The sequence below is a fragment of the Conger conger genome, chromosome 3 (assembly GCF_963514075.1).
Source record: "Conger conger chromosome 3, fConCon1.1, whole genome shotgun sequence".
Lineage (NCBI taxonomy): Eukaryota > Metazoa > Chordata > Actinopteri > Anguilliformes > Congridae > Conger > Conger conger.
The window spans coordinates 15,328,803-15,351,783 of NC_083762.1; the positions used below are offsets into that span (position 1 = coordinate 15,328,803).

At 46.6% G+C, this 22,981-nt stretch overlaps 1 protein-coding gene across 1 annotated transcript in view; it reads left to right on the forward strand.

The window, feature by feature from the left end:
* The first annotated feature begins 391 nt into the window (after nucleotides 1-391).
* Nucleotides 392-22,981, forward strand: part of LOC133123790 (mitogen-activated protein kinase kinase kinase 11) — a 42,053-nt gene continuing 19,463 nt past the window's right edge. The window contains exons 1-2 of the mRNA XM_061234338.1: nucleotides 392-2,348; nucleotides 18,717-18,897. Of these exons, the coding sequence (XP_061090322.1) occupies nucleotides 1,592-2,348; nucleotides 18,717-18,897 (938 nt within the window). The 5' untranslated portion in view covers nucleotides 392-1,591. The remainder of the gene's footprint in view (nucleotides 2,349-18,716; nucleotides 18,898-22,981) is intronic.

The following is a 22,981-nucleotide window of genomic DNA, read 5'->3' on the forward strand; positions in this document are numbered from 1 at the left end:
CATTGAATAAATTCTAGTTGTAAAGTTTTCGCACATCCGTATAAAATTATGATTGTTTTAAATGGAGGGCACAAACAAAATAATGTCCAAGACTGCTTCGACGCTGTACTTCTGGGATAGGAATTTAATGTACTGGTGTTATGTCACGTGTAACCATAATATATTTTACGATCCATTGCGCCCATTAATTTGGCCGCAACAAAACCGCCACAATGATCACCGTAGATTAGTACTGGTTACTTTTACAATGTGGCAAAGCTGGCATTGTGTGTGTTTGCGTGTGTGTGTGTGCGCGCGAGACTGCGTGACTTTATTCTTTTCCTGTGTGGGGGAAAAAAAAAGTTACGAAACCCCACCCTCTTTTCTAACTGTAAACGGAGACGTAGTGTGGTTCGCGATCTGGACGGAGGGAGACGGGAAAGGACTAGACCTGACAACAAAATGTGATAAAACTATTTATCACGCGCTTGGGATTTTACAAACACAAGAATAAAAACTCATTGCTCGACTGCGGAATATGGTGACGCGTGACGAACCAAATGGGGCCGTATTTGTGTGCCTTTCTCTTTAAAAAAATTTGGCCAGGCGACTTTGTACGGTTCTTCCTGTTTAAAACTCAATTAAAAAGAAATCTGCCTACATATGGAATATGTGAAATGCTAAGCAGTCAACGAACCCCGCGTCTGCCGTCAATGGAAGTGGGAACTATTTTTAATATATAACTATCACCGTGGATGTAGAATCTGCTGACAGATATAGCAAGTTTGTAAAAGCGCCGTTGCTTAGTTCGTGGAGCTAGAAAGAGCCGTCTTGGCAACTCGGGAACAAGTTGCCGTAAAGCACATTTACGCAGAACTGAATGCTTCTTTCCTGCTATTCTTCTCCACTTCTCTGCGCTTCCTGCTTGCGATGGCTGCTGTTCGGAATGGCTAAAAATACAGGCTTATCGAAAAGTCAAGATGGACAACAAAAATCGAGATGTTTTGAAAATGTTTTGTATAGTATATCAGCAAGTTCATTTTGAGAGACTCGCTCGCTGGTGCATTTTGACTACTGAAATAGATTTTATGTGATATTGAAATGTAGCCTATTGTTCCTTGTTTTAAATGTGTTTGCAATTCACTGGTTAATTTATTAACGTTCCTCGTGTTTCGCAAGTCACTTGCTTGCAAACAAGTAAAGGTTGTTTCGAAAACAGTCGCCGAGAAACGCGGTGTTCCTCCGTAAGTCTACACGGAAACTCGCTGAATGGAGCCACTTTTGGATTTTTACGCGTTGGCACACTTGGCAGAATTATTTATGCACAGGACTTTTCCTTTTGTTCGGCGCTTGCCAAACCAAATGGAGACCTAGGTAGCCTATTGTACGCCTACGTTTTTACGCGTGTCTGGCACGGTTTGAAACCAAAGCGTTGATATTCATTTTATTTTGGGGGGATTTGCTTGTACAGGCAATTTATTTTTCATGTTCCTGATGAGCTTAATTACACATAAAGGAAAAGGAGCCAGGCGAGGAGCTTTAAAGTACATTTTGTACTTTATTTGCAGTTTCTCCCAGAATCAAAATAAATGAAAAGGTCGCGTGACTGTCCATGGAGCCACTGAAGAATATTTTTTCTCGCGGTCCACTGTCAAACTGGAAAGGGCTCGAACAATCGCAGAGGGGCAACTTTACCAACCCCGTATGGACGGCTCTGTTCGACTATGAGGCGTCCGGGAAGGACGAGCTCACTCTACGCAAAGGCGACCTGGTGGAGGTTCTGTCTCTGGACTCGGAGATATCAGGAGACGAAGGCTGGTGGGCGGGCAAGGTCAACAACAAAGTGGGCATTTTCCCCTCGAACTACGTCTCGTTCAAGCCGAGCGCCTATGGCAAATTGCAGGGCTCCGCGGTGGTCGGGGAGCTTGGCCCAGTTGTGGTCGGAGAGATCGAACCGGAAGAAGTGGATTTTAGAGAACTGAGTTTGGAGGAGGTCATAGGGGTTGGTGGGTTTGGCAAGGTTTACCGGGGAACATGGAGGGGTGGCCGAGTAGCCGTGAAGGCAGCTCGCCAGGACCCGGACGAGGACATCAGCGTGACGGCCCAGAATGTACGACAGGAGGCGCGGCTGTTTGCCATGCTCACTCACCCAAACATCATCGCGCTCAAAGGGGTTTGTTTACAGGAACCCAACTTGTGTCTCATAATGGAATACGCTTCCGGTGGCCCCCTGAGCAGGGCGCTAGCTGGGCGCCGCATCCCCCCGCACATCCTCGTCAACTGGGCAGTGCAGATCGCGAGGGGCATGCTGTACCTCCACAGCGAGGCGATAGTTCCTGTCATCCACCGGGACCTCAAGTCTAACAACAGTAAGTCCGACCAACACATAACGTGTAATATATTAGCTGCATTGACAGGTGGCAATGCGCCAGTCTTTGTAATGTCAGTTTAATGAGAACGGTGCTTGTCAAGGAGTAGAATAAATGGTTTCGGTTTGATGAAGTCATTCATTGATGCAGGTGAAAAACAGGTTTGAGTTTTTATTATTATTAAGTTGGAGGGATTCCCCTAGACAGGCCCAGGGCGATGCTATAATCTCCATAATTTTCTGCAGTAAATAATTGATTGCCTTGTTTTCCTGAAAAACACCGTAAACACATTCAGCAATTTACGGCTATTGTTTTCTGCTGCATGTGGAAACGGAAATATGCGGTTCCCAGTGTTTTTACATATTAAGGGCTATAAAATATTTTTCCCATGGCAGAGGCCTCTAGTTGAGGCCTGCACCTTGGTGAGGCAAGCATGCCGGTAACTTCGATCGCCTACTAAGCAGCATGTCAAGAAACTCAGAAGAGCATAGCAATTCCGTGATTTGTGCTTAATCTGTAGAAAATCCTACATTTTGCTGGTATTATTTCATATTGCAGTGGTGCAGCTGGAAGTGCAGAGTGGGGTGGTTGTGTTTTTTTTTTAATGGAACATCTTCAGTAAATTAAATTCAATTCCATAGCGCTTTAATTCATTTTGTGGCCGTTTCGGAATGTCTCGTCATGTTGAGCTTCACTGCCCAATCTGACTGACATTTTGCACGAGGAAACTACACGATTCCCTGATGAAAGCCAACATCTCAAGGGACTAGCCCATTGTGTTGTATTTTATGGTTTGCATATTTAAACAGCATGAAAACACCAGGCAGCCAATCTGCTGGGGTTATTCAATCCCATTAGTCCGTTCAAAATTAGAGGCATCGCCTGCCTGGTATTTGGTGAACTTGTACTTCCATGGAAACCTGGTTTGTAGTGGTGTTTATACCTGTTTTTGGAGATGTTGGAATTAGTGAACGTTAAGGGACTTGGTATGACCTAAAGGGTTGTATTTAATAACAAACCCACAGTGATGTAGGAATATCGCTCTGTTGGATCGCCTCGAGACTTCCCGTGGGCATCATCGGACCTTGTAGCATAGCAACCGAGTTTGAACGGACAATCACAATAACAAACAACACATTTTTATCATGATGACCACAGTTCACTGTCTTCAAAATATTGCTATAAGCAGCGTGCGTTTGGCATGAATAGATATTGCAGTCAATGGACAAACTGTTTTATTGACATTTTCAACGTTTTATTTTGATAAACTTATTTTCCCTATGTATACGTCTCCATGATAGTGATTTAGTCTGACGAGCTGAAAGATTCAAGTTCTAGTCCAACGTAGAGCTCTCTCTCTGCTATTGTATTGGCTTTAGGTGTATTGCACAAAAATATGTAAAAATACCATGGCTGAGTTGCTTCAGACATGAGAAGGGCTTCAGGAGAGGCCATGCCGAGCACTCAAACGGCCTGAATAGATTTCACAACAGCAGAAAAACATGCTGAAGGAGGTAATTTCACCAGCAATGGTCATATAAATGTTACATCTGAAACCAGTGTGTTTAGCCAGACTCTGCAGCAGGGAATTATGGGACTTTTTAGTGGGAATTCATGCGAGGAATTATCAAAGAAGGCTGGTTTCTTCAGCTCCAGGACCAGTAAATGATTAATATTGGTATTTAGGTGAGTAAAAGTAATGCAGCGTTAAAAATATATAGATTTTCTTCTGTTATAATAAGCACCATTTTTAGCTGGTCAGTTCTACTTTTGAGTATTTTTTGCTTATTTGGCTAATCGGCACAGAATTTTCTAAAGTATTGTATATTTACTGTACCTTTAACTTGATCAAAATCACATCTGTGTTTACCCTCATGTTCCACGCAATAGAGGAAGGACAAAGTTGGTTTTGTGTTGTTCAGTTGAGAAGTATCAGCAGGACTGACAATGCTCTCATCGATTTCACCTGGCCTCTGGATGATAGATACACTGTATGCATCCAAAGTAGAGGCTCCCCTGTGTCTCTCTCTCTTTCTCCATCTCTCTCTTTTTCTCTCTCTTTTTCTCTCTCTTTTTCTCTCTCTCCCTCTCTCCCTCTCTCTCTCTCTCTCTCTCTCTTTCTGTGTTTGAGCATCAAGTTAAGGGTATGAAGGAGTTTGGCCTCCTTCCTTCCTTTTTTTGGTGCCTGTTTTTAGAAGTTTGTAATAATTTGTTTTTCATTAAAGAACATCAAAAGTCAAAGTCTTTCTCTCTTTCTCTCCATCTCTCTCCATCTCTCTCTCTTTCTCTCCATCACTCTCTTTCTCTCCATCTTTCTCTCTCTTTCTCTATCGCTCTCTTTTTCTCTCTCTTTCTCCATCTCTCTCTTTCTCTCTCTCTTTCTCCATCTCTCTCTCCCTCTCTTTCTCTCTCTCTCCCTCTCTCTCTTTCTCCATCTCTCTCTTTTTCTCTCTCTTTCTCTCTCTCTTTCTCCATCTCTCTCTCCCTCTCTTTCTCTCTCTCTCCCTCTCTCTCTTTCTCCATCTCTCTTTTTCTCTCTCTTTCTCTCTTTCTCCATCTCTCTCTCTCTCTCTCTCTCTCTCTCTCTCTCTCTCTCTCTCTCTCTCTCACACCATCACCATTGTTTCCTCATGCTCTCACCCCTGGGTAAATGACTGACTATTTTCATTTTCACCAGGCTAGGTTAAAAAGTCCTTTGTTTTATGAAGAGCCCTCTTGTACACGGTTTATATGCTGGGTCATGGAATGGACGGAGCACAATCCCTCTCTGTGGCCGTAGATATTATCACGGCTGCCCGTTCCCCTGGTTTTGAACCTTAGCTGTAATCATCGTCTCAGGCCTGCTGCTACCTGTCCCTGCTTCGGTTGTGTCGTATCTCTCCGGGCTCAGTGTTATGGAATAGGGCCACTAAAAATATGTTACTTTCGAAGATATGTTTTTTGCGACAAAGGTTGTGAGGCTGATTTTGAACCACCAACATGGCAGCTGGCAATGAACATGCAGATGGGGCTCTACAGGTTAGACCACGAGATGCCTCTGATTTTTGTGTGTGTGTGTCTGTGTGTGTTTCTGATGGTATGTGGGTGTATTCATGTTTTTCAGGGTTTGGTTATGTGTGTGTGTGTTTGTGGTGGTGTGTGTGTATTAGTGTTTTTCAGGGATTGGTTATGTGTGTGTGTGTTTGTGTGATACAGTGTGTGTATGAGTTGGTGTGCACTGTGGAAGATGGATTGTGCGATATTGTGTGTATGGGTTAGTGTACTCTGTTGAAGTGTGTGTGTGTGTGTGTGTCGGTGTGTGATATGGTTAGTGTATGAGTTAGCGTATGTGTGTGACACAGTGTATGAGTTGGTGTTGAGTGTGTGACACAGTGTATGTATGAGTTTATGAGTGTGTGACACAGTGTATGAGGTGGTGTTGAGTGTGTGACACAGTGTATGAATGAGTTTATGAGTGTGTGACACACTGTATGAGGTGGGGTATGAGTGTAAAAGATGGTGATTAAACAGGCTCACTGTAGATCTTTCACTCTGAGGAGGGCCTTGGAACCAGAGCCAGAACTGCAGTTCCATTCAAAGTAAATACAGGGTATGGGAGAGAGAGAGAGAGTTCACAAAGTACAGATTCTCACACACACACACACACACCCTCACATACACACGCGCACACACTGACACACACAAACACACACATGCTCACACACAGAGATACACACGTGCACACACACACACACATAATAGAACATGCACACAAGCATTCATACACACTGACAGCCACATTCACAAGCGCATATTCAGGCTCAAAAACAACCCCTCCTCTGCCCACCCACACACTCACATAGGAAAAGCCGACTGCTTGTGTGCACACACACATACACAGTCAACATACACTTATGCACTTAGACAAGCAGACGTGCATGCTCAGGCTCAACCACACACACACACACACACGCACACACACGCCCAGACTGTGGCGAATCGTGGGAACTTGCCAAGCCAAGCTGCTTCACTGGGCCTCTTTCAGTCCAGTCCGATTCAGCATCAACCCCAAGTGCCCAAGTGTCCAATAAATCCCTCCGCAACCACACACATACACATGTATATAAATATATAGTGTATATATTTCGGCTGACCCATAGCACCAAACTGTATGGCCTTTAATACAGGTCTTGTCTGTAAATGAACTCTAGTCAAAAAGGACTTCATGTGAGAAAGTTCTTGTGTTTATTGCAGGGAAATGCAATCCAGGCCCATGGGATCCATATCGCAGGCCTTGCACGGTATGTGTGTGTGAAGCGTTGGGCAAGGCCTGCTTCTGAAGCACAACGAAAGCCCTGTCATCTGACCGGTTTGGGACACGTCAGTATCGAACGAGGCTTCGTGCGTCGACTTGTTTAATCTCCGGTTCCTGCTCTCCACGCGCCGGTCAGCCGGGCTCGCTCCAGCGGCTCGTGGAGCTCAGGTGTCGTTTACGAGGTCGTAAACGCAAATTGCGAGATCCTGCGGTCCTCGCTGCCATATTTACAAAAGACGGCTGAGTGGAACACACGCAGTCCACTTCAAGGCAGTGAAACCCCTATTTTAAGATGGTCTCACCCTGTGACATCACATTCAAGGCAGTGTAACCCCTATTTTAAGATGGTCTTACAGTTGATTAGACTGAGCAAGGGACAGTCTTCTCTGGAGCAATACGGGGTTTAGGGCCTTGCTCAACGGCTGTGCGGATCTTATCGTGGCTACACCAGGGCTTGAACCACTCAGTCATGTACCTTAGCCACTAGGGTGCAGACTGCCAGGCTGGTATGCAGTGGCAGCACCAGGAAGTGGGTGGCAGTGTGTATCTGGACACCACAGATCGAGAAAAACAGGTAGAGTAGGTGTCAGAGACGAAAGTACTGGGTGTTCCCGTGCTGGTGTGATGGCATAGACCAGCATGGTGTGATACTGGCTATTTGGTTCCTGGATGGGACTGGCATATTTAGAGCAGTCTTGCTAACACAAAACGGTCTCATAATGTTGCGACAATGTAGTGGCAACGTTACAATGCTGACAGAACTTTCCAGTCACATTGCGAGAACTTTTTGGCGCCAGCTGGGAATTAAGATTGGGCCAAAAGAGAAAGCATTGGACCGCCTGAATTAAGAGGGAAGTGAAGTGAATCTCCAGTCTCGCGGAGATAGGCCTGCCCACAGCACAGTGTAATCCTTCAGTCAGAAGAAGCCGCTAATCAGTGACAACAAGATATGGTTTGGAGATTATAGACCACGTTGATCTGTAAACGAGCGTATTGGCACCTCACTGTTGTCTGGCTGGCTGTTTGGGTTTTGAATTGTGGTTCGGTGTGGGCTGTACTTCTGGTTGAGGTTTGGTTTATGTGAGGATCCTTAGTACTAGCTGTGAAGCTGTCATAATTGCCTTGTTATTGCGGTATGAAAACCGAAGAGTACTCCAGTCGCTATGGTCCTTTATCAGTTTGTGGTATAATTTGCTTTTTGCAAGTAATGTAGATATAGTGTAGCCGATAAAAACAATTAAATAGAAAAAAATATGAAGTAACATGACTTAAATGACCAGTGCATTGGTGCAGAAGTGCCTGAACTTTATCTGAACTGCAAAGAAGGTTCTGAACTTTGTGACCTGAAAAACACTCAAATGAAGCCATAAAACGGTAAAATCGACAGCACGTAGCCCTCAGGGGTGACGGGCGGTAGGTCTTTAGGTATCAGAGGTCTATATAACACCGGTGTGTTGTATTGTTTAATTCCTTATGGTTCAGATTTACACCTAATTAATTCATGCACTTGATTAAACACGCAGTCGGTCAGCAGCCTACTGGCTACGGAGCTAGTTTCCCCTGTTCTATAAGAACACCACCCCCAAATCAATGCCATAGTGCACTAGAGTCCTCCATTTTGGGGCAGTGAAAGTGGGTACCCTTGCCCTGTCTGACGAGGGGAGGCTGGCACAGAGGACTGCTGTTACCTGTGCATCCCTGTCTGGAGAACTCAACCATAAGGGTTTATTTCATGTGTGACTCTTGCGCGATTTGGCATGCATAAGCGCAGGCAGTCCGTGGAGCGAATGCACAGTGTGGGCCAATTACAGACTACGGTCAACAAGGCTCCACACGATCACGTTAAACATGGAGAAATGACCACTGGGGACTGCCGCAGGTCGGACGCAGAAAAACTGAACAAAACCATGGTGGTCTGAACAGCTGAAGCGGTCTCTTGAGTTTGTCTTTGTCTCAGTCCTCCACCACCTAACGAGAGTTTGGCGCTCTCTCTCTCTCTCTCTTTCTCTCTCTCTCTCTCTCTCTCTCTCTCTCTGTCTCTCTCTCTCTTAACTTCCTGATTTTCTACAGAGAAATGTTCTTTTCACACGTGAAAAAAAAAACCAACAACCGAACAAAAATATTAAAACTGGAACTCCCGCCCCCCTCCCCAACAGAACAAAGGGGAGGAAAAAGAAATGGGAAAAAAAGATGAGGGGGGGGGGGGGAAAGTGAGTGAGGCCCGGCAGGAGAGGATAAGGAGAGGCTGAAGAAGGAAAGGGAGGAGGGTTTTCCAGACGTGGCTGATATTTTTATTGCAGCCCTTGTGTACTGTGTTTCAGCTTCTCAGGCTTTGCCCCTGTGGCCTGCGGCATGTGATATCCTGTCCGTCCAGGCCTCTGAAGCCCGGGTCTCGCCTAGAATTCCAGCCCTGTTTTGGTTCACTGTTCACGGGGGTGGGGGTGGGGGGGGGGGGGGGGGGGGGATGCTGGCATTCAGTCCCTGTGTGATTGCGCCACTCAGGCCTCTGAGAAACACAACAAACACAGGAAGGTCTGGGGGAGGATATGAGAGAGGGTGAAAGAGCATCACCTTTTGCCTGGTTAAACCTTTTAAAGGACATTTTTTGCTTGGGTGTCTTTACTTTAAAGGTGGTCTGTGTTCTAGTGAGTTGTGTAGACATCTGGATGGTAGGCCTACTCTTGCAGAAATGTAATTTATTGCAGTATATTGTGTGTATATGTGAACTTTTATGGAACTATGTTAAACACACATTTCATAGCCGACTTATTGGTCTTCCGCTGCTGTAGCCTATCCACTTAAGAGGTTTGACGCTTTGTGTGTTCAGAGATGCTCTTCTGCCTACCACTGTGGTAATGTGTGGTTGTTTACATTACTGTCACCTGGTCAGCTTTGACCAGTTAGACCCTTCTCCTCTGACCTCTTTCATTAGCAAGCATTTATGCCTGCAGAACTGCTGCTCGCTGAATGGAATAGATGTAATATATTCTCAGTGGGTCATGTTTCCTTAAGGGTAAAGGCATGTAAGTGGTGCCAGTCTCCGTGCTTCTCCAACCATTGTATCCAGATGAAAGGAGACAGGTGAAGAATATCCATGACATCATTTTCGGGGGGGTGGGGGGGGGGGGGGTGGGGGGGGGGGGGGGTGGGGGGGTGTTGATGAACCCTGGATTGTGACATCACCCCCCCACCCCCCCCGAGTTGCCAGTGAGAGGTCAATTTAGTTTTTTGCCTGAATGCTAAATTATAGCAAGTTAAATTTCAACGTCTGTCCCACAATTACCATAACCTGTAACAGCTTGGTCATCCATTAACAGCAGCATTAATAGGTGACTGGACTGTGGGCGTTATGATACTGGCTCAGCAAGCTAAGCAGGTGAGGGGTAGAGACACTTCAGCCTCAGCACGGATATTATATTATACTCATACTATACCAAGAATGATAAGGTTCTGATTGACGTTTTTGACTAAAGTTACTGTCATAAATATGTTGTTTTTAGGGCCCTAATTATATGTGTGAGGTTTTACACATAAACACTGTTTAAAAGTATGAAGAAATGCTGGTTGTATCTGCTTGGAGCCCATTCACTTTGGTATCTTTGAAGCTCAATGTCTCGAAAGCACTCCGAACAAAAATTAAATCGATTCATTCCAAGGTCACAATACACAGCTTCGCAGATGTTCTTGAGCACCTTTCATTTTTACCCAGTGTCCATTTTGAGGTTAAGCATGTTGCCATGGCTGCAGCAGCAGTGTCCCACCTGAGAATCAATAAAAAAATTTGTTATTTAGCTGACACTTTTATCCAAAGTGATTTACAGTCGATTAGACTAAGCAGGGGACAATATCCCCTGGAGTTAAGGGCCTTGCTCGAGGGCCCAACAGCTGGATGTTATCGTGGCTACACCAGGGCATGAACCACCGACCTTCTGAGTCCCAGTCAAGCACAGGTTGCTTCAGTATGCGACGGTGCCCATATCACGTCTGAGCGGGTCCTAACCCGGAAGCTTCCATTCAGTCCCAGCATAGTTAATTATCTGAAACAAAGAGCTTAATTAATTATCAGGAGCGAAGCTGTACGGGGCCCAGCCGGCCTCTGGCTGGGCGTAGCCTCTGTGCAGCACGGTCATCCATCTCTTCCCAAAACGCACTGACCCCTGGATATAAATAGAGACTCCTCCAAAAAAAAAATCAACTAGTTGGCAGACCACTTTCTGATTAATGGGCCTCAAAATAATCCGCGTTTCAGGCTATGTAGTCCGTTTTGTAACTGCTTTTTAGCATTTTTTTAATGTATAATTTGTAAATGTTTAGTTCAGGCTGATCTACAGATGCAGGTCTGTATCACGACCCCCGCCCCCCCCCCCCCCGGCTGTAATACTGAACCTCTTCTCTTCCCTGCCTCCCCGTGCGAATATCTCTCCGTCCCCGTTCCCCTTGATCTCCCCTCCCTCCCTCGTTCTCTCTCTCTCCCGCGGGCCGAGGCACTGGAGGGGCCGTCGAGGCAGCCAAATCTGTCGGTCAGCTCCCAGCGCCGTCCTGCCGGAAACAAAGCTCCCCTTCTTCCCCAGGAAAGCCCCCGCCACTGCCGGAATTCTGCCTCGCCTACGGGCGGACCGAGGGCCAGAGAGGAGCGCCCCCCCCCCCCTTAATCCTACCCCCCCCTCTCCGTCTGCCAGTCTGACTCCCATACTCTGGAGCTGTCTGTGTGTTCTGTTCAGTAGAATAATAATAATAATAATAATAATAATAATAATAGTAATAATGTTTTATTTGTCCAAAGCAATTTACAGCTGATGAGACTAAGCAGGGGACAATCCCCCCTGGAGCAATGTGGGGGCCTCAATGGACCAACAGCTGTGCGGATCTTATCGTGGCTGCACCGGCGCTTGAACCACCCCCTCTTTGTGAAAGTAGCTACTGTCCTACTTCTTTTGTTATTGCTACATTTTCTATTAATGATGATGATGATGATGATGGTGGTGGTGGCTGTAAAGTCCTTCGTCCTTCCCTAACTCAGCACTCAGCAGAATCGTAAACAGCTGCCTGACTTTTGAGTCGCAACCCGCCCCCCTCCCCTGACCCCCGTCCCCCCGTCCCACAGACTTCCTGTTTCGCAGGAGACACTGCCGGCAGAAATATTTGATAATTGTTCTTCTGCAAAGTGCACACGCAGGGCTTCGCTCTCGCAAAAATAACAAGCAGGCGCTTTTATAACGCCGTGGAGGGGACACTGCGCAGACTTCCTGAACCTGATCCATATTCCCTCAGATTGTGTTGTTTCATGTCCCTTAATCAATAATAAATACTGTATACCCTGTTCCTGTAGATCTACCGTCCTGTAGGTTTTCACTCCGACCCCAACAAAGCACACCTCTTTCAACAGCTAGAGCAGGGCTGCCCAACCCTGTTCCTGGAGATCTACTGTCCTGTAGGTTTTCATTTCAGCCCTAATTTGACACACTTGATTCTACTAATTTGCAGCTCAACAAGATCTCTAACTGTTGAACAAGATGTGCTCTGTTAGGGTAGCAGGTTGCAGAAACTTAGAGGACGGTAGATCTCCAGGAACAGGGTTGGGCAGCCCTGTTGTATGCACAAGAGGTGTAGATTATCATTTCATGTTTGCATTAAAATTAAAGCTGATGTTCACTTTACTGTTAGGAGTGAAAGGGCAGTGTAAATTTTATTTACTTCAACTGTAGCGCACAGAGGCTGGTTGATATCTATAAAGGGACCTTACATTGTTTGGTTTTGTCCAACCAAATACTTTCTTTTGGTGTTGTTTCCTCATAATGCTCACCAAACTCCAGAATACGTCTGCTTTTCCATCTTCCATGTCGAGAGCGTTAGTTCGCAACTGCTTAGGCCCGAAAAAAGAGTCAGACAGCAGACACTCAATTAAGGCATTCGGTTCCATGGTTAATGAGGCCGGAATTGTATCACCTGCTGTTTTCATACCTGTGTTTCCGAAACAATTTTTGTTTGTTGTCAACTTCGCTCGAATCACAAGTGGATGCATATGCCTCAATTGCCTATATACATTATATTACTTTGTATTACATCCACTTAGCAGGCGCTCTCCGGAAATGAAGCAGTGGTTCAGATTCTCCAGGCGACTGGTTCCCCCATATTTCTCAGTAACAGGAAAGAAGTTGCGCTCTGTGGCTTCGCTGATAAAAGAGGAGAAGCGGAGGCAGTTCCCAGGGCTCGGAGGATGTACTAGAACGGGCTACGGTTGTGGTTTGCAGTATCCGTCATCCAGACACAAAAACACATTGTCTCTCAGATATGCGTCTGGGAGGGGTTGGTTTAGCTGCCCCTGCTGGGCCGTGTGCCTTTCTGGTTTCTGGAGGGGTGACTCAAGCGGCCTCCTTATCAGTTGGAGTCCAGGGGAGAATTCCCTCCACCCTGGCAACCCTCATATGTGTCCTGCCATCTCTGGCAACCATTTGGCAGCCATTTTGTAGAGGGCTGCTGGAATGTGGTTGATCTGTTTTTGCGCTAATGCTGGAAGGCCATAGGCTCAGCCTCCAGCCAATCACAAGCATGGATGGCCTGGTCTTAATGTTGTTTGTCCCTAAAAAGCTTAGAAAGCTTCAAGACTACACTAAAGCTATCCCTATCCCTGCAGAAAAAAACAGCTCAAGCAAGTAGAATGTAGAATGTGGTATGGAGGAGGTTTCAGTGAAAGGACAAGTGACTCCTATGGAAATTAAATGTTTTACATTTCAAATATATTTTAATATACATTTCTGATGCATGTACAAATTTGTAAAATGGGGTTGTTTCATATATTCAGAAATACATTTTCAGAGCATGCCAAATGTATGATAAATATACATTCAATGCATTTATCAAACACATTTCTAAATAGTATTCCAAATGTATTTCAAAATGCAATGCAGGTACATTTTGAATGTATTTCTCAATACATTTTACATGCATTGGTAGTACATTTTGAAATGACAGTCATCATAAATACATTTCTGAATATTCAGCATGAAACTTTTTGACACATTTGGAATTAAAATGTATTTGAAATGTATTTATTTTCCGTGAGGGGAAGGAGAGTGTGTCTGCACTCGATTCCCGGCCCTCTTCACTTGGGAAGTGTCGGAGGAAGATGAGAATAAATAATAATTGGTAATTTAGCTGCCGCTATTATCCAAACCATACTCTAACAGTTGATTGGACAATCTCCCCTGTGGGGTTAAGGGCCTTGCTCAGGGGCCCAACAGCTGTGTGGATCTTATCGTGGCCACACCACCAACCTTCCGGGTGCCAATCGCGTACCTCAGCCGCTAGGCTACAGCCACCGAGCCACAGGCCGCCGCAGACGAGAGGGGGGGGGGAGGAAGGTTCAGTGTTGCCCGGGCTGCTTGTGGCCTGTAGTTGCTCCGTGCTTTTTGAACACAGGAAGCGTAAGAGGATCTTGTTGTGCGTGCGAGGTGTTGTTGAAACACGGGCGCGCGATGTGCCCGTCGGAGGGATCACTGTCGGTCAGCGTGCAGCGTACAGCGGACACCTGAATCTCCCGCCGCGCACCGCCGCGGAACCCTCCCGCGAGGCGTTTCCTCCCGCTCGTCTCCGTGGGAAACGCCGCTCTTGATTTTACAGATTCATTAGCCGTGGCTCGGCATGTTAGCCCCTTCAGCTGAAGCTAGCGAGGCCTCCAGCCTTTGAACTGCGTTAACCCCGTTTCAAGAATAGATCTTTTCCACTGCCGCTATTGCGTTTGTATCTTAGGGAGAGCTTTTCCCCTCTTTATTTTAGGAACGCTTTAAGCCAATAGGCTTAATTTCCTGACGGGGAGGTCACAGGAGCAGACCACCATGAGTTTTTTTTCTTTTTTATTATTTTTGCGTATGGAATGCCATGGGACCTATAACTTATAACATGTGCGGTCAGTCTAATAGATTTAGACGACAGAAAAGCGAAACTGCCCGTCATTTTGTGATTATCAAAGCTGATGTTATCGAAGTCGTTCAAATAAAATGACATTTTAGTTCGATCTATTATTCTTTGTCAAACCGCTCACTTGTATTGTGTTTGTGTTTGTGTGTGCGTGAGTGGTAGAGGTTAATCTATTCGGTATACTGCCACCATTGTTTCATTTTTAAAAGGTTACCAATCAGCTGGCTTCAGAAAGAGGCTTTTTTATTTTCATTGTGCACATTGTGGGTTGTCTCTTGACATTTCAGACTCTCACTCCAATGCCTGTGGTGTTACAAATGCAATTTTTAGATGTGCCGGCCTTGTTCTCCGGCAAAGGCTGCTCAGCCCCTCGGTCACTGGCCCTGTTCTGATTCTGATTGATTCAGCCTGTGGAAATAGAACACACACAAAGTGTACTGAAGTGAAATATATTTATATTACAGGGGCAGTTTATAGCCTACTGGGTAAGGTGCTCGACTACGACCCGGACAGTTGGTGGCTCAAGCCCCAGTGTAGCTACATTAAGATCAGTGCAGCTGCTGGGGCCTTGAGAAAGGCCCTTAACCCTGCATTGATCCAGGGGGGATTGGCCCCTGCTTAGTCTAATCAACTGTGTGTCACATTGGATAGAACTGTCAGCTAAATAACTGTAATGTAATGTAAATAAAATATCTAAAGTGCCACCTCACACTATATGGACAAATACGACAAGTACTACTTTCAGATATTTATGATAAAGCCATACATTACTGTAAAAGACTGGCAACTCTGCAACTCATTACTGAAAATGACTGTAAAATGTATTGGACTTTTTTTTTACTGTGTAGGCAAGCAAGCCAACTCGTGACTGATTTTCATATTGTTACTGTTATTACACTGCTACAGTTAAAAAAAGAAAAACATTGTGAAAAATATTACAGCAGAGTTGCCTGTAAAGTACTGTAATTTTACAGCATTTCTTTACAGTAGGGATGGGCATGTTTCTCTGGATTTCAGACCAACTTCTGCCCCTAATCATTTAATTAGCCCAAACATTCACACAATCTGTCATTTATAGCCACATTCCACGATATAAACAGCGGCTGATAAATGTTCTTGTCTTGTAGCGTTTTATCGTGGTCGAATTTACGAGTGAATCGGTCATGGTGCATACGGCTAATTAACTGATTGAGCCAGGGTTACTGCTGGCAGCAAAACCCTGCATACGCACCGGCCCTCCAGGACTGCCGTTGTTTTGCGGTGCGGATGTTCCGGGTATGTGGGTGTCCTCCAGTGTGTAACGGAGACCGCAGTGTAAGGGTAATGCCTGTAGTGTTCGTAGTGAAGGCAGCGTAGGACAGTGTCGGTGGCAGTTCAGCGTAATGGTTGGGGAGCAGGGCGTGGAACTGAGAGGTTGCGGGTTCAGTTCCATATGCGGCACGGTGGCAAAGCACTGGCAGCAGGGCTGGGGATGGGCCCCGAGCGCTGCTCTGCGGCTGCCCGCTGCTCCTCGGGGGTCAGAGGCAGAGGACAAATTACCCCAGGGGGTTCAATAAAGTATATCTCAAAATCTTACAAACACATAGGGTGCTTCCATTGTGCAAGACACTTCAGCCCAAATCACTTCAGTGCCTGTCCGGCCGTGTGAGAGGGGGTTGTGTAAGTGTTGTGATGTGACAGTGGCGCCGGATAAGCCCGTCTGCTGCGTGTAAAACCTGTAAAGCAGAAAAAGAGGAAGCTGGGGTTGCGGACGTTGGACGGGGACGGGGGCGGGGTCAGCGCGGAGCCGTCCAGTCAGGCCACCGTAACGGGGCGGTGCGTTTCGGGGGGGGGGGGGGGGGGGTCCGTGCGTGCGCTGACGTCCGGCCGGCGGGGGCGGTGTGGGGTCGGCGGCGGTGCTGGCAGCGGCCTGACGGGGGCCGTGACTCGGCCTATTGTGCGCGGCGCTCCGGGTGGGGGGAGGGGCCGTTGCACAATGCGCTCGCTTCCCCAGACGGCAGCGTGTGCACCACCACGCATTCCACCGTCACACTGAGAGGGAGAGAGAGGGAGAGGGAGAGAGAGGGAGACAGAGAGAGGGAGAGAGAGAGGGAGAGAGAGACAGAGAGGGAGAGAGAGGGAGAGGGAGAGAGAGAGAGAGAGGGAGAGAGAGGGAGAGAGAGAGAGAGAGAGAGAGGGAGAGAGAGGGAGACAGTGAGAGGAAGAGTGACAGAGGGAGAGAGAGAGAGGGAGAGAAAGAGAGGGAGAGAGGGAGAGAGCGAGGGAGAGGGTGAGAGAGAGAGACAGAGAGAGAGGGAGGGAGAGAGACAGAGAGAGAGAGAAACGGAGACAGAGAGAGGGGGAGAGAGAGAGGGAGAGGGAGGGAGGGAGAGAGACAGAGAGAGAGACAGAGAGAGAGAGGGAAAGAAAGAGAGGAGGAGGAGGAAAGGTAGAGACAGACACAAAGGGAGGGAGGAGAGCGCACAAAGCAAAGGTCAGAGAGAGAGAACGATATAATTAGACAGAAGAAGAGGGGGAAGGGAGGTGTTTTGCGCATTCCGGTCATAAGACATCCTCGCTCATTCTCTCAGTTAGCTCGGTTTCTGCGCCGGATGCTGACGGGTCGGAGCGGGGATGCAGGTCTGGGTCTGTGAGCGTGGCTCTGAATGCTGATGTGCGTAATCAATACTACGGTGGGCCTGTGGGTGGCATCCCTGACACGGGCTGCACAGCGGTGGGTGTCTCTGTTTACACCCCCCCCACCCCCACCCCCCCGCTGGCCCTCTGACAGCAAGGCTGCTCCTCCAGCACCCTTACATTATTTATCCGTTTAAAAAATGTATCATTTTTTTATTTGCTGATCTTCCAGGATCTGACAAAGAAAATAATATTTTTTGAGCTGACATTTGGTGTTTCGACTTTTATGAAAGTGTTCTTCCGTTGGCCTGTGACTTCCTTTGCCGTATTTTTATATCTTTTCTAGCACATATCCACCAATATTTTATGAGTTATTCACTATTAATAAATATTATATGTCCAGTAAGTGTATGTAGGATGTGGTGTACTTTTATTTTGTCTTGACAAACTGTATACATTTTGGATAATTATCCTTCTATACAACTGGATATTTGCCAATATAGCTCTAACGGTCGCTTAGTATAGCTGTGCATTAGCAACAGTTACTCCAGTAGCATTACCCCAGGAGGGATTTGAACCTACACACCTCTATTTGTTGGCCTTCCGTCATTTACATTACATTACAGTCATGTAGTTGACGCTTTTATCCAAAGTGACTTACAGTTGATAGGACTAAGCAGGGGCCAGTCCCCCCCAATGTGGGGTTAAGGGCCTTGCTCGAGAGCTGCAGCGATCTTATTGTGGCTACACTGGGTCCCAGTCGTGCTTCTAGAAAGTGAATATATAGAAAAGGTGCAGCACCAAGATCGTTTTGTCTGCCCTCGTCCCCTTGGTCCTCGCCTTGCGATGGAAAATCAGGTTCTCAGACTGCGGGACTCACGGAAAGGAAGTGACTCAGGGAGACATTTAAACGTTACCCAGCACTGTTGTTCTCCGTGGGTGTGAAAAGTTTAGTCTCTCCTTAATCCCCTCAGGGCATTAATCTTTTGAAGCCGTTTGGTCTGGGGAGAGGATGTCGTCTAATGGTGTGAGAGTTGAAAAAGACGGCAGGAAGGCTGGGTAAATAAGCGCACTCTGTGTCGCTGGGCATTGTTTCAGTCCCGAAAGCACAGCGAAATGGGACACGGTTGGTTTCCTGTCTTCCGTGCTGAATTCGTATGAAGATTGTGGCCTACAGGATGTTTAACTTTGTGTGTGTGTTTAATGTGTGAACTGGCTGATCTGGAGAGGCGAAGGGGAAGTGAAAGGCTTAATGTGTGTGTGTGTGTGTGTGTGTGTCTGTGTGTCTGTGTGTGTGTGTGTGTGTGTCTGCATGCATGTCTGTATACAAGTGTGTGGTGTGTGTCCATCCAGCCTGTAGGGGGTCGCCTAGTGGTTAAGGTGGTCGAAGGTGCAGCTGTTGGGCCCTTGAGCAATTTCTCCAGGGGGGGATTGTCCTTTTGTCTGCTTAGACTTATCTGTAAGTGTAACTGTAAGTAGCTATGGCTAAACAAAACTTCAGCTAAATAATAAATCATTGTTATTATTATTATCACCCGCAGTCCTGCTGGCCCAGCCCATAGAGAATGACTGTATGGAGGGGAAGACGCTGAAGATCACGGACTTCGGCCTGGCGCGGGAGTGGCACAAGACCACCAAGATGAGCACGGCGGGGACCTACGCCTGGATGGCCCCCGAGGTCATCAAGTCCTCCACCTTCTCCAAGGGCAGCGACGTGTGGAGGTGAGGGGGGCGCGGCCGTCTTCCAGGAGGAGGGGCGGAGGGGGGCCGAACAACAGAGAGAGGGCCTGGAAGGCAGAGCTACGTGCAGGGGGAGGGATGGATGGGTGAAGGCTGGGCCACCACAGATGGGGTGGGGCTCATTGCAGTTGCTTATTTTATCCTAATCCTAAACGATTGAAAGAATCGGATTCAGGATTTAGGAACGCTGCTTGGATTTGGGAACATCAGGTGCTCGTTGTTACAGCGGGTAGGCAAATACGCAACAACATTCCTTGACGAAAGTTGCTTCTAAACAGCGGTAATTAACTGAAAAAGTGCAGTGCCAAGATCATTTTGTCTGCCCTCGTCTCATTGGTTCTCGCCTCGCGATGGAAGTCCGCCATATTCAAGGATGATCCAGTCCGTGAGGAGTGAGGAGGCTCACGGCTTCAGCAGGGAAACTCGACTGCATCCTCTGCGGAAGTCTTTCAATTTCAGAATGTGTGACGTATAAAGGATCGAGCTGTGGATCCACCTCTCCCCGTGTGCTGCTTCTGTACCTGACGTGGCTTCAAACCGGCGCTTGACTGAGCAAGGACGTTCCATTTTCCCGAGTACACGTTTCCTCGATTCCTCTGTCCTCGTGTCCTCGCGTCCTCTCCTTGTGTCCTACGCCGATTGGGTGGAGCTAAGGAGCTAGGAAAGGATGTGAAGAGAGGACACGAGGGGTTCATTCCAATCGCTCATTTTCCTCCTTTTTTCTTTTCCTTGCTCCTAGCTCCGCCCGTCGGGAGAGGCTAGAGAAAGAAGTGAAGATGAAAAAATCGAGAAAGCGTGAATTAGGCCGATGGGATTGTCCTCACTCCTTCAAACGTCAGTTCAAAGGCGTGTCAGTTACAGACGTGGCAGATGGGGGAGAGGTGGACGCACCGGTCTATCATTTATAATGAGATGGCGGACCTCAATTTCCGTGTCAGGAAGAGAGGAGGAAAATGAGTGAATGAGCCCCAGGAGAGGGGATAAGCAGGTGGGATGAGGCCATGGGGTGGAGGGGTGGGGTAGATTGGGTGAGGAATCCTGCCCTTGGGGTGGAGTTCGGGATTGTGTGTCTGAAACGGTTCATGGGATGAGCTAAGATGGTGGGTGGGCGGTTTTGGTGGAGCGATAATCCTCTTAAGTGTAGTTAGAGTAAATGTTTAGACACAAGTCTCAGCCAGCCTCAGACAAAGGGCTTATCCGCTCACCCAAACCCCACACAGCTAAGCAGTCATTAAGTGCCAAAGTGGCTTGCAGATAACTATGTTCATATTCACAGGAAAGTCCTACTGTAAGACATTCCTATCATCACACATCATTATAAATTATTTATTTCGTGCACCAGGATATTTCCATTTTAATTTCACGACCTAATGTCAATGTTACAGCTGAGGTTTCTGACCTGAATTGAATGCGGTTAGAAGACCTATTCTCTGCTTCCTTAAATGCTAGTCTGTGCTCTGAGATAATCTGCTGACGCTATGTGAGAGTGTATCTGCTCTCACACTTGGCCTGTGTAAAATGTGACATTTGAGTCATTTAGCAGACGCTTTTAATCCAAAGCCACTTACAGGTGCGTGAGTTCCTCAACAAGGGAAAAGCATCAAATCCATAAATAGCAAAACACTTGCATGTTGCGTGGTCATAAGCATAAATAATAGTCATAGTAAGTTAAGATTTTAAATTTGTTTCTTTGCAGTATAAAAGAGCGGGGGGGGAGGGGGGACTAAGGTGCAGTCTGAAAAGTTGTGTTTTCAGTCTGCGTCAAAATATGGGGAGGGATTCTGCTGTTTTGACAGAGATAGGCAGAAATGCATGAGTGGTAGACAAAATATGTGAACTCAAAATGAAATATACCGATAAATATGGAATACCCGTTTATTGAATAACAGTATCTAAATTGTACTTTATTTTCATTGCAAATTCACTCTGCGTCTGATACAGACGAGTGGCTTTATAGCTGTAAGGTAAGATAGGTTTTATTGGAGCTGAATTTGGGCTGAGGAAAGTACTATAATGTAATGCTTAAGCTCTGTGTGCGAGGGAAGCGTTTGTGGTGTACTGTACCTGCAAGTCCCCGGCATGATTTCTGCATGAGTCTCAATGCCTGCAGGACTGGCCAAGAACATGGCCATGTCTGTAGCACTGTACTACAAACTTGGCTGTCGTGATGAACTACAAACTTGACTGTGGTGCTGAACTACAAACATGGCTGTGGTGCTGAACTACAAACATGGATGTGGTGCTGAACTACAAACATGGATGTGGTGCTGAACTACCAACATGGATGTGGTGCTCAGCTACAAACATGGCGGTGGAACTGACCTACAAACATGGATGTGGTGCTGTACTACAAACATGGCTGTGTCACTGTACTACAAACATGGCTTGGGGGAAGAAAAGGAAAAAAAAACATCTATGTATTGGCAACCCTGGACCTAGAGTGCCAGTGATATTTCTTGTTTTTGGTTCATCTGAGCTTGATCACCAGAGTTTGCTGGATGAATAAAAGTCTGAGTATTCTGAATGGTGAAACACTGAGAACCTCCAGCAGATGGTCTCCTGCATTCATTAAACCTGATTAACATTGTTATGTTGCTGTCGGTTCGGATGGAGTAAAAACCAGGAGCATCCGTGGCTCTCCAGGACCAGGGTTGCCTACCCCTGTATTATGTTATGATTTATTTTCTGTTCTAATCTTTTGACTCAGGGAGTGGTGATATTTCCAGATAACAGCTGTAGGATAGGTGTCCTCTCCTTTAACTCCACTTAAATCTTCCTGTTCCTTCTATCAGAATTCTGTATACTGTGGGGTCCGGTAACCATTTTGATGTCAGACCATCATTGTAAATAAGACTCCAATCTTAACTGACCTGCCTGGAAGAATAAAAGTTAAATAAGATAAAAAAATAATGCTCCAGTGGAGTTTTCTGAGCCGTGATGGATGCCCTGTTTCAAGGTCGCGGAAAAGAGCTTCCCTGTTGGCAAGTCACTAGGCGCATCCTATAATTAAAGTTCCTAAATAAACTTTGTGTGCTGAAAGCCCTACTTTAGGGTTTCCTTAATTGGAGCTGTGGGTCGGACCGGCTTTGCTGTGGCTTGCTGAGGTGGAGCAGAGTGTGCCAGACCTCCAAGCGGCCATTTTGTGAGGCGTGAATCCTTTGTGTCGATGTGTCTCGGCGCAGTGTGTAGCACACACACACACACACACAGACACACACACTGTGTACCACACACACACACACTGTGTGGTGTGTGTCTGCGTGTTTGTTTTCAGGGTGCCAGACCTCCTGGCAGCCATTTTGCAACGCGTGACTCCATTGTGTCGGTGTGTCTCAGCGCAGTGTGTAGCGAACACACACACACACACTGCTTGTGCGGTGTGTGTGTTTGTTTTCGGGGGTTTGGCTTCATGTTGTTAGCAGAAGATATATATAAACCTGGGCAACCAGCAATGATAAAATATAAATAGAACACACTGCAGTATACATCCGCTCTACACACACAGCACGCCCCTCAGTGCAGCAAGCCCTGTAGCAGGCCCAGCGTATGATTTTTATGATTATATTCATCATTTGTGTTTGTGCTGTGCTGGCGTTCCCTTAAGTATTCTTCAGTGTGTGCATATGCGGCTGTAAAATCCAGCTATGCCAGCTTGACCGGCTTGAAACTTGAGCTTGTCAAGCTGGTCGTAAAGCTGGTCTAGCTGGGTATGAGCTGGTCAGCCAGCTAGTGCTGCTAGCTTGACAATCATGTTTCAAAACCTAGCTTGAGCTGGTCAAACCATGTCAAGCTGAGAGCTGGTCTGAATTGATTGCAGTTGTTTCAAAACCTAGCAGCTGTTTAAAACTAGTCCTTTCTCATTTGTTTTATTTTTATATTTGTCTTTGCTCTGCTCGTGTTTTGCTGTGTAAATATGTGTGCAGGCTTGTATGTGGGTGTGTGTGTGCATTCCTGCATGTGTGTATGTGCCCTCCTGTGACTCCTCCTGTTTTTTAAACTGTGTGCATATGAATGTGTTCGCTCACATGTTTTCTCCTGTGTATGTGTATGTGTTTGTATGTGTTTA